At 40.5% G+C, this 12,320-nt stretch overlaps 1 protein-coding gene across 1 annotated transcript in view; it reads right to left on the bottom strand.

Moving 5' to 3' along the window:
- LOC106090060 (GTP-binding protein Di-Ras2) overlaps positions 1-12,320 on the bottom strand; it is a 227,016-nt gene that overhangs the window by 69,573 nt on the left and 145,123 nt on the right. Inside the window, exon 4 of the mRNA XM_059368615.1 lies at positions 10,448-10,611. Within this exon, the coding sequence (XP_059224598.1) occupies positions 10,448-10,611 (164 nt within the window). The remainder of the gene's footprint in view (positions 1-10,447; positions 10,612-12,320) is intronic.

The following is a 12,320-nucleotide window of genomic DNA, read 5'->3' as shown; positions in this document are numbered from 1 at the left end:
ATATTGCAGAAGTAAGTCAAGGGGCTCAACTTAACTCACTGTCCCAAATTTCGGCGACATCGGACAATAAATGCGCCTTTTATGGCCCCAAAATGTTAAATCGAGGGATCGGTCTATATGGCAGCTATATCCAAATGTGGACCGATCTGGGCCAAATTGACGAAAGATGTCGAAGGGCCTAATACAACTCACTGTCCCAAATTTTGGCAAAATAGGATAATAAATGTGGCTTTTAAGGGCCTAAGACCCTAAATCGGAGGATCGGTCTATATGGCAGCTATATCTTAATCTGATCCGATCTGTGCCAAAATAAAGAAAGAATTTGAAGGGGTTAACACAACTAATTGTCCCAAATTTCGGCAAAATCAGATATTAAATGTGGCCTTAATGGGCCTAAGACGCTAAATCGAAGGATCGGTTTATATGGCAGCTGCATCCAAATCTGATCCGATCTGTGCCAAATTAAAGAAAGATTTTGAAGGGCCTAACACAAATAATTGTCCCAAATTTCAAAATCGGATAATAAATGTGGCTTTTATAGGCCTAAGACCCTAAATCGGAGGATTGGTCGATATGTCAGTTATATCCAAATCTGGACCGATCTGGGCCAATCGACGAAGGATATCGGAGGGCCTAACATAACTCACAGTTCCTAATTTCAGCAAAACCGGATAATAAATGTGGCCTTTATGGGCCTAATACCCTAAATCGAAAGATCGGTCTATATGGCAGTTATATCCAAATCTGATCCGATCTGAGCCAAATTGACGAAGGATGTCGGAGGGCCTAACACAACTTACTGTCCCAAATTTCAGCAAAATCGGATAGCAAATGTGGCTTTTATTGGCCTAAGACCCTAAATCGGCGGATCGGTCCATATGGGGGCTATATCATGATATAGTCCGATATAGCCCATCCTCGTACTTAACCTGCTTATGGACAAAAAAAAGAATCTGTGCAAAGTTTCAGCTCAATATCTCCATTTTTAGAGTCTGTAGCGTGATTTCAACAGACAGACGGACGGACATGTCTAGATCGTCGTAGATTTTTACGCTGATCAAGAATATATATACTATATAGGGTCGGAAATGGATATTTCGATGTGTTGCAAACGGAATGACAAAATGAGTATACCCCCATCCTTCGGTGGTGGGTATAAAAAGACAGGACAGGAGCCTGTGTCATCCCCCTTCGGAACCATCCTGTTCCCTCAACAAATCTCTGGAGAGATACCAGAGGTACGTTCGCAATTTCACCCAGAATGGCTCCCCAGAAAGGAAAGCCTACGTCTCTGCAGACCCGCACAGGAACAAAGCAAGTGCTCAATAGTCTCCTCCTCATCCTCGTCGGGGCAAGTCCTAGAGAAGTCATTGTGCGGTATACCCATGCGCGCCGCCATGCGCCGTATGGCACGGTGTCCGGTTATGACCCCTGTCAAAGCACTCATCGACCTCTTATCGAACGCCAGCAATTCAATCGTCCTACTCCGGTCGATGATCGGCCGTGTCCCACTTCGCCACCGACGCCGCCCTGGCCATCCCCTCTGCTGTGTTCAGTAGCTCGACAAATGGCACGTAGGCAAGACCGATGACTGGTCCGCCCGGCGCAGACGAACCCCTCCTGGCGCACTCGCCCGTCCTCTCATTGCCTGGAATCCCCTCATGCCCAGGAACGCATGTCATCGTCACATCGTGGGCCCGGAGCCTATCTAGGGATTCCAAACAGTCCGCCACGCATCGCGACCTCACCATCGTCGACCCCAAGGCCTTGAGCGCCGCCATACTGTCCACATAAATTCTGAGTTTCGAGGGCGGTAGGCCCCTTGCCAGAATTTCTCTTGTCTCTCTCCTCTGCCTGAAAGGCTGTACACTCGCCCAACACGCTAACTTTCGAAGGAATAAAGCAAGATGCTAGCAATTTAACACAAATTTATCTTATTAGTGGAGGCCACCTTGGAACAGAGGTTAGCATGTCCGCCTATGACGATGAACGCCTGGGTTCGAATCCTGGCGAGACCATTAGAAAAAATTTTCAGCGGTGGTTTTCCCCTCCTAATACTGGCAACATTTGTGAGGTACTATGCTATGTAAATTTTCTCTCCAAAAAGGTGTGGCACTGCGGCACGCCGTTCGGACTCGGCTTTAAAAAGGTGGCCCCTTATCATTGAGCTTAAACTTGAATCGGACTGCACTCATTGATATGTAAGAAGTTTGCACGAGTTCTTCAGTGGAATGTGCATGGACAAAATTTGTATTTGCATATCTATTAGTGTAGGTCAGTTGGGATTATAAATGGACCATTTCGGTCCATGTTTTGATATAGCTGCCATATAAACCGGTCTTGGGTCTTGACTTTTTGAGTATCTAGAAGGCGCAATTCTTATGCGATTTGGTTGAAATTTTGCACGTGGTGTTTTGGTATCACTTCCAATATCTGCGCTAAGTATGAATCAAATCAGTACATAGATATAGCTGCTTGATATAGCTGCTATACAAACCGATCTGGGATCTTGACTTCTTAAGCCTCCAGAGGGCGCAATTCTCACCCAATTTGGCTGAAATTTTTGCATGAAGTGTATTGTTATGACTTCTAATAATTGTGCTTAGTATGGTTCAAATCAGTTCATAACCTGATGTAGTTGCCATATAAACTGATCATGGATCTTGACTTCTTGACACACTAGATGGCGCAATTACCATCCGATTTGGCTAAAATTTTGCACGAGGTGTTTTGGTATTGCTTCCAACAACTGCTCCAAGTATGATTCAAATCAGTACACAATCTGATATAGGTGCCGTTTAAACCGATCTGGGATCTTAACTTTTTAAGTCTCTAGAAGGCGCAATTCTTATTCGATTTTTGTACAACGGCTTCTCCCATGACCTTCAACATACGTATCCTATATGGTCTTAAGTAAAAACATAATAAGTTCGGCCGGGCCGAATCTTGGGAACCCACCACCATGAATTCTGCTAAAATATGGGAGCTATATCTGGTTAAAAACCGAATTTACCCGTACTTTGCGCAGTTTTTGGGAGTCATAACGGAATACGATGTGCAAAATTTCAGCCAAATCGAACTAAAATTGCGGCTTCCAGGGGGGCTCAAAAGGTCAAATCAGGAGATCGGTTTATATGGGAGATATATCCAAATCTGAACCGATATGGCCCATTTGCAATCCCCATCGACCTACATCAATATAAAGTATCAGTGCAAAATTTCAAGCAGCAAGCTCTACGCGTTCGACCCCTATCGTGATTTCGACAGACGGACGGACGGACATGGATATTTCGACTCAGAATGTCGAAACGATCAAGAATATATATACTTTATGGGGTCCTAGATCAATTTTTTGAGGTGTTACATACGGAATGACTAGATTAGTATACCCCCATCCTATTGTGGTGGATATATGGTTTAATTGTTTAATTTGATGTGTTTGAGTTCGGCAAAAATAGATGGTTGTGAATTTCCAGCAAGCATGGAATTTCGGGAGCAAACGATGCAGGCCGTCAAATAAATCCCAAAAGAAAAGGCGGGCCGATCGAGACAATATGGGGTTCAAATAAAAGTTCATTGGAAGTAGAGTACAAATCGGATATTAATTTTATACATCAAATATCTGGGGAGATGTCCGACTCAGAAAAAGCCTGCAAAACCGGCATGTAGATCAACGAGAGCGATAAACACTTAAACGAAAGCTCTTTGAGGGCAGTGTACGCTGCCATATAAATCGATCTCCCAATTTGACTTTCTGAGCATCTGCAGGGCGCAATTATTACTCGATTTGCCTGAAATTTTGGAGTTGGTGTTTTTTCCTATGACTTCTAACAGCCATGACAAGTACGGTCCATATCGGTCAATAGCTTGATATAGCTCATTTTTGAAAAAGACATTCAAAGAACTTGACAAATGCTGTCCATGGTGGAGGGTATATAAGATTCGGCCCAGCTGAACTTAGCACGCTTTTATATGTTTTAAATTTCAATTGGCTTCGATTCTAAAAAAGATGTCTTTGCCAAATTGAAGCTTAGCACGCTTTTACATGTTTTAAATTTCAATAGGCTTCGATTCTAAAAAAGATGTCTTTGCCAAATTGAAAGAAGATCTAATGAAAATCGCGACCTTTACTTGTTTTGCAGCCCACCGTAGCGCAAAGGTTAGCATGTCCACCCATGACGCTGAACGCCTGGGTTCGAGTCCTGGCATGAACATCAGAAAAAATTTTCAGCGATGGTTATCCCCTCCTAATGCCGTTCAGACTTGGCTATACAAAACGGAGGCACCTTATCATTGAGCATAAACTTGAGTCAAACTGCACATGTAATATGTAAGAATTTTTTCCTGTTTCTTAATGGAATATTAATGGGCAAAATTTTACTCACTATGTAAACAAATTAACATGGACAGACGGGCATAACTATATCGAATCAGAAAATGATTCTGAGTCGATGGCTATTTGCTTGTAACACACCTTCTGGGTGTTACAAACAAATGCCCTTAGTTGTAATACCCTGCACCACAGTAGTGCTGTAGGGTACCAAAAAAGGTCTTTGATAGTACAAATTTAATATTATTTAATAATATTGTTGTAAGGGACCCCACAAATGACCCCTTTCAAGATGTACATTTAAACCGATCGGGACTATGAGATACTGTGAATGGTCTATCGGAGTATATTATAAATCCGTTGCCATCCATCCCAATAAAACACCCAAACGGACATGAGGCCACCCAACTAAAAAGGAAATCCCAAACCTTCAAACCGTTCTGGACAAAATAAGTCTTCAATGGACGGTCTTTGATAGAAGAGTGAAATGTTCGCCCTCAAATTTGGGATGACATTGGAACGACCTGTGGATCTTTAAAACGTTTTATACCAAGTTCTGGAACATTTTTTTTTTTGAAAGTACATAACAAATAGACTTAATAACTCAATTAAAAGAGTTCCGATCATCCGGACACAAGAAGAATCCATTTTCAAAAAAGCCATTTTAGGTTGTAGCGAAGTGCATCCGAACAGTTAGTATAAATATTAAACTACAAATTATTCCTAATGTTTAGTTTCCGAATGACCGCAGTCAAAAAACAAAAATCTCCCATGCTTTATGTATTCTTTAAATTTTGGCTGCAAACTATGTTCATTTTTATTAGCTCTGCGTAATTGAAAAATTCCTTGTAAGCATGTGCTTTGGACTTTCATTGAATTTTAATTAAAAATGTTTGTCAAAGCTTTTTATAAAAGTGTATGAAACCTCATTTCTAATGTCATTAATTTTTCCCCCCATTTCAGATGCAACAAAAGACACTGCACACTCAACTCTTTCCAATTTCGTCAACCATGCAATGCTTTTCAATAAAATAAGAAAATTAAACAGCGAATATTTAAATTAAATAATTAAAAAAGAAGAAAAAGTTCACAAGAAAGAAAATGTAACACGAGGGTCAAACAAGAAGCTGAATTTGAAGAGGGAGGAAGAAAATGATATTCTTACAAGTAAAGCAAGCCGCTCGAAATTTTGTGCAGGTCTTCTTATTGATGGAGGTTACCATGGTGCATAACTTAGAGTTTACGCCTATGACGTTGACCGTCTGGGTTCTAATCATAGCGAGAACTTTGGAAAATATTTCAGTGGTAGTTATCCCATTAATAATGCTAACGACACACAGTGGGATAGAATCGCAAAAAAGCTAGTAAAGAAAATGCAATATAAGAACAAAGAGATAACTTTTTGAAATTTCAACTGAGGTGTTATCGAGATCAAAAAAATTTTAAGGCCCTAGGTACGGTACGGACGCCTCTTTGCAGGGTGGATACCCACCACCATGGATAAATAAACCATCCTCTTTTATAACAACTCCACTACCACATCCATAGTAAAATACAAATGGGAGCTGGTCTGGATCATATTTGATTCGGGCCCGGAAACTCTTATACATATCACAGTTTCAGGTAAATCGGGAAACAAATCCGCTTTTTACGGGATTAAGACTCAAAATTGGAAGATCTATATCGCAGCTATATCTAAATATGGTCTGATCTTGACCATAGGATGGTCGGGAGGCTTAATGCAAGACACTGTGTCAAATTCCAGCGAAATAGGATAATAAATGCGGATTTTATGGGCTTAAGGCCCTTAAGGGGCAGATATGTCAGCTATATCTGAATAAAGATCGATCTGAACCATATTTGAGTCCGGTATCAGGAGGCTTTAGTCTAACCTCTACTTTTAGGGGCTTAATACCCCAAATAGGCAGATCGGTCTATATGACAGCTATATCTGAATATAGACCGATCTGAACCATATTTGAGTTGCTTATTAGGAGGCTTTAATCAACTCATTATTTCAACTTTCAGCGCAATCGGATAAAAATTGCGGCTTTTATGGGCTTAAGATCCATATTTGAGTTGGATGTCATGAGGCTTTGAAAACTCAATGTTTCAAATTTCAGGGAAATCAGACAATAAATAAGGCTTATATGGGCTTCGGACCCTTAATCGGCAGATCGGTCTATATGGCAGCTATATCTATATATGGTCCGATATGGGCCATATTCGGTCCCTAGTACAACTTCCTATTTCAAATTTCAGCGAAATCGGAAGAAAATAAGGATTTTACGGGCTCAAGACCCCAAAAACGCCAGATCGGTATGTATGGCAGCTTTATCCAAATATAGTCTGATTTGGCCCATTCAAGAACTTAACCTATAGATATATAAGAAATACGAGTCTGTACAAAATTTCAGCTCAATATCTCATTTTTAAAAGACTGTAGCGTGATTACAACTGATGGACACACGGATGGACAGACAAACGGATATGGTTAAATCGGAAATTGAATATTTCGATGTGTTGTAAACGGATTGACTAAATGAATATACCCTATAGTGGTGGGTATAAAAGGTTAAAGTATTTAAGCAGCTTTTTTCAATAAAGACTAATCAATGAAGCTACTTTCTTTGAACAAAAAATGCAAAAAATTAACTTTGTCACATTTTTATACCCACCACTATGGGGGTATACTAATCTAGTCATTCCGTTTGTAACACCTCAAAATATTCGTCTAGGACCCCCTAAAGAATATATATTCTTGATCGTCTCGGCGTTCTGAGTCGATCTAGCCATGTCCGTTCGTCTGTCGAAATCACAATAGCGATCGAGCGCGTAAGCTAGCCGCTTGAAATTTTGGGCAGATATTTAATCCTGGTGTAGGTCGTTGGGGATTGCAAATGGGCCATAACGGTTCAGATTTAGATATAGCTCCCATATAAACCAATCTCCCGCTTTGACTGGAGTCCCTGGAAGCCCAATTTTTGTCTGATGTGGCGTGGTGTTCTTTTATGATTTCCAACAACCAACCAAGTACGGTCCGAATCGGTCTATATACTGATATAGCTCCCATATAAACCAATATCCCGATTTGACATCTTGAGTCCTTGGCTGAAATTTGCATTCGGTGTTCTGTTACGACTTCCAACAACTGTGCCAAATACGGTCCAAATCGATCAATAACCTGATATAGCTCCGATGTCGGTCTGACGATCATCCTTGTTCGGCTACTACAAGCTTTAATTTTTGATGGTTTGACAGAAGTTTGGTATGTAGAATAAAATTATACCCTTCAGCTAAATTTATTTTGCATACATTCTTAGTAGAATCCATGGTGGTGGGTTCCCAACATTCAGCCCGGCCGAACTCAGCACGCTTTTGTAAATCGCAAAATACGAAGCCAATCTCGGCCAAGGTTTCCAAAAATAAAAATCCATCTTTGGCTTTCCTTTTCTTTTTCCATTTCCAGGCAAAACACTTGAAAATGAAAAATTATGCAGAGCCCGGCTAGGATTCGAACCTGGACACAAGGAGCAACATCGAAAGCAACTGCCGTTGGCTTAGCGTTCGAAGCCATCAATACAACTGCCAACAGATGCACAAAATCATGTGTAGTGCGGAAGATGTGTAATTTGTCACAGAAAGAATCTCTGTCATTACACAAAAATACATGCATTGAGAAAAGTACAGCTAATAGATAGGGTTGCCGAGCGTGGTTAATGTGGTAATTGTATCATAGATGCGTTTTCGATTTTAATACGATTCAAATACAATATACCAACGCAAGGCCCTTGAAGCCCATCACACCCAATATGGTTGAAAAGTCTTCTAAACAAAGACGAAACGTCCCATAGTGGTTGGTGTGTGTTGCTATCTTTGGCTTTCCTTTTCCATTTGCATCTCCGATCATTGAGCTCGTCTCGAAAGAGAAACAAACAAAAATTGTAAAATTTAATAATCTTCGCCCTAACAGGCAAAAAAAATTGAAAAATGAAAAATTATATATGGAATATCTCCGAAAACAGTGGAGATATTGTATTGTGGTGATATTGAGTATCCAGCAAAAAAAGAATTTTGGAAATCGAACCACAAAACAAGATTTGGCAGCCTGAACAAGTTTTCGAAATGCTGAGGTGACCAACTTTAGAACCCTGCCAAGAGGCGCCGGGCCACCTTGGCCGCGCCTTCAAATGGCATATTTTTTATCAAGTTCTTTTTTTTCGATTCTATCCCACTGTGCGACGGGACACACAGGGACACTTGTTTACGAAACCAATGAGATTGGTCGAAGCCTTTCATCAGGACCTGAGGGAGTATTTCCGGCGTTACTGCAGAGAGAAGCAGACTTCATGGCGCCCCATCTGGCTTTTATATTTACAGAGTGCCATGAACTTGCCTATACCTCAATCGCCTGGTGCTTATATCCAAGTCTGGCAAAGAAAGTCATGCGGCACCAAATACCTGTAGACATCTACAGGTATTTGGTGCAGCATGACTATAAGCCTTACGTTCTTTCTACTCAAAACCATGGGACATCTAGTTCACACCATTATAAAGAGTAGGACACCCAGGGAATTGTTTAGATACAAGCAGCAAGTCTATGTGAAGCGGAGGTCGATGGAGACCGATATACATGAGGTGGTGCACACAAAGAATAATTTGTTGATCTCAAGTTGTGAACGTTGTTGTTAAGGATTGACATCGAAGTGGCTTTTAACAATGTGAGGAGAGACACACTGATCCAATGCTTAGACCAGTACCGGATAAACGGTGTCCTTAGAGACTGGATAAACCATATGATAAGCAACAGATGGATTAAACTGTGGATCCCATGACGTAGAGATAAGGTATAAAGTGGTACAGAGCATGCCACAAGGCGGATTTTACGGCAACTGACTATGCGTGATCCCGGCACTGGTTGACTATGAGCAACGCATAGTCTGGAACTTTGAGCTCCGATCCGTTCATCGTCATCACGAGAAACTCAACTGAGAGCTACCGGGCGCGTCCACAGGTTGTACGGAGTAAAAGCAACTGAGTCTCGGACATTCAGCGGTATAGAATGTAGAGCCTCAGTGAGAGGCCGAGCAGTACCGGCGTTTGCATGAATACTGAGTGCCTACGATGCTCGCTATAACAAGGCGAGAATTAGAGTCTTTAAATAACCAATGTCCATAATGTTTCTGCGCCGATCGGTCCTGTGGACCGGAACGAGCTTGCTCACCTATCAGAGTTTGACCAGGATAGCTACCGGCACATGGAAGAGAGACTACAACAACAACTACAACCATAAAAGAAGGAACCTCTAGACACGACTTCTTTTCTTTTCCCGTACGTAAAAAAAAGAGAGGTCAACGTTTTTCGACACCTGAAGAAGTGGTTGATGTATGTTTTGGAGTTAACTCAATCAGAGTGGCAAAAGTGCTTCGACAATTGGTTCAAACGCGTGCAAAAGTGAATAGATCTAAATGGGGTATATTTTGAAAAACAATAAAGCGATTTTCAATGATTAATATTTGTTTTTGTTTTCTCTAATCCCGAAATATAAAAGGCAACCCTCGTATGCACCATTTGGCAAAGCATGTCTAGAAGAATGTTTGACATTTTTGTGTTCCTTAAAAAAATATTTTCATTTCAACAACCATTTATGTTTAGATTGCTCTAATTACATTTCACAAAATTAATATTAAACATTTTCTAATGCACTTTGTCTTTAGAGAGTGGGCCCTTTATTAAATTAATTTTTCCTCTACGCCTGCATATCAGCTTTAAACTTTAATAATGCGTGACTTGTTTGAAAAATGGAAATGTTATGATTTAAACAAAAGTTACAGTAGTCTAGATTTCTGCTTTTATGTTGTCAAAGCAAAGTACATGAGGTGGTTGCCAGGAGAACGAGAACAAAAGAAAGTGCATTAAAAATAATTGCAATCTTTGCGTGTTCCTAGATACATATAACCTTCGCCCGCACCAGCAACTTTGTTGCAACAACAAATATGTTTTTCCTCTTTCCAATCATAACATTTGCCTTGTCACCCAACACTTTGTTGAAAGAAATGGCAGGTAACGAAATGGCAAAAGAAAGAGTGAGTGATAAACTTAAGTAGTTGTACTTACTTCGACTCGATGATGCACTAACGTAGGCGGATGAACGCCTTTTGAGACCACTGGTACCTTCATTACTGCTTCCCACGGGCAGAAAACGCGACAAGGATAGCATTGTCTTGAAAAGTTCCGTTACATTGTTGTCCTCTTTGGCAGAGCATTCTAAAACTTTGGCTCTATAATAAGAAACAAAAAGAGAAAGGAAAAATTAAAAATGTACTCATGTAGAAAATTAAAATAAATTTGGGAGTAAAATTGTATGTCAAGTACGTAGGAATACCACCGATGGAATATTCCGATTTGACCGAAATTTGATACGTGGAGTACACTTAACCACTCCAATACTCACCGTAAGTCCCACTCATATAGGTTCCTAAATATTTATAGACCTATATAAACCGATTCCCGGATTTGACTTCTTGAGCTCCTAGAAACTTTACTTCATGTTCGATTTGGTTGAAATTTGGTACGTGAACCACATTTGTGTCCTCCAATACTCTCAACGAATCATAAATAGAAACAGGCCAATGCAAAAATGATACCGCGATATGACTTCTTGAGACAATAGAAGCCTCAATCAAAATAAATAAAATACATGAGGGTCAATTTTTAGCAGAATCCAAGCGGATCACGAAGACCCTGAATGACTTGCTTGTGTCAGCATGTCCTAGTGCCAAGCCAAGTGGCGATCAGAGACCGCTATGGTGGCCGATGGTTGGTCTAAGGAAGGATTGAAGAAAACTCTTCAACAGGGCGAAAGTCACAAGAGTAAGAATATATAAGGGCGAGCTGAGAAAGACTCAGAACAAATCCTGGATGGAGTTCTAAAGATTCCGACCTCGAAACCTATTACGGTGGGATATATTTACAAGTCAGAGAATGTATGGACAATGTCTAGTGAGGAAACACTAGAACTACTCGTTGATACATATTTCGGGGGAAATTCTCCAATGTACAACGTGGCGCCAGGTTTTCGTCCTATTAGTCTGTCATCCTTTATGCTGAAGACTCTTGAGAGGTTGATAGATACATATCTTAGCGCAAAGATCCCTGAAGATCGCCTGTCTCGGAAACAGCATGAATATATTGGGTTGCCCAAAAAGTAATTGTCGGTAATATAGAAGTAATATAGTCGGCGTTGACAAATTTTTTCAACGGCTTGTGACTCTGTAATTGCATTCTTTCTTCTGTCAGTTATCAGCTGTTACTTTTAGCTTGCTTTAGAAAAAAAGTGCTCGAAATTTTGTTTACATTTGTTTGTTTGGCGTCAATTTTAATATGGGTACCACATGTATTGAAAGAAATTCATTTAACAAACCGAATCAACGCTTGTGATATGCACCTAAAACGCAATGAATTCGATCCGTTTTTAAAACGAATCATAACTGGAGATGAAAAATGTATTGTTTACAACAACGTTAGTCGAAAACTATCATGGTCCAAGCATGGTGAACCAGCTCAAACCACTTCAAAGGCTGATATCCATCAAAAGAAGGTTATGCTGTCTGTTTGGTGGGATTGGAAGAGTGTGGTATATTTTGAGCTGCTTCCAAGGAACCAAACGATTAATTCGGATGTTTACTGTCAACAATTGGACAAATTGAATACAGCCATCAAGGAGAAGCGACCAGAATTGGTCAATCGTAAAGGTGTCATATTCCACCAGGACAACGCTAGACCGCACACATCTTTGGTCACTCGCCAAAAACTGAGTGAGCTTGGCTGGGAACTTTTGATGCATCCACCATATAGCCCTGACCTGTCTGATGGTGCAGACTACCATTTATTTCGATCTTTGCAGAACTCCTTAAATGGTAAAACTTTCGGCAATGATGAGGATATAAAATCGCACTTGGTTCAGTTTTTTGCAGATAAAGGCCAGAAG

This window comes from Stomoxys calcitrans, chromosome 5, assembly GCF_963082655.1.
Source record: "Stomoxys calcitrans chromosome 5, idStoCalc2.1, whole genome shotgun sequence".
NCBI classification, from domain to species: Eukaryota; Metazoa; Arthropoda; class Insecta; order Diptera; family Muscidae; genus Stomoxys; species Stomoxys calcitrans.
The sequence above is the reverse complement of the archived record's forward strand: the minus strand, read 5'-3'. Positions and strand labels throughout refer to the sequence as shown.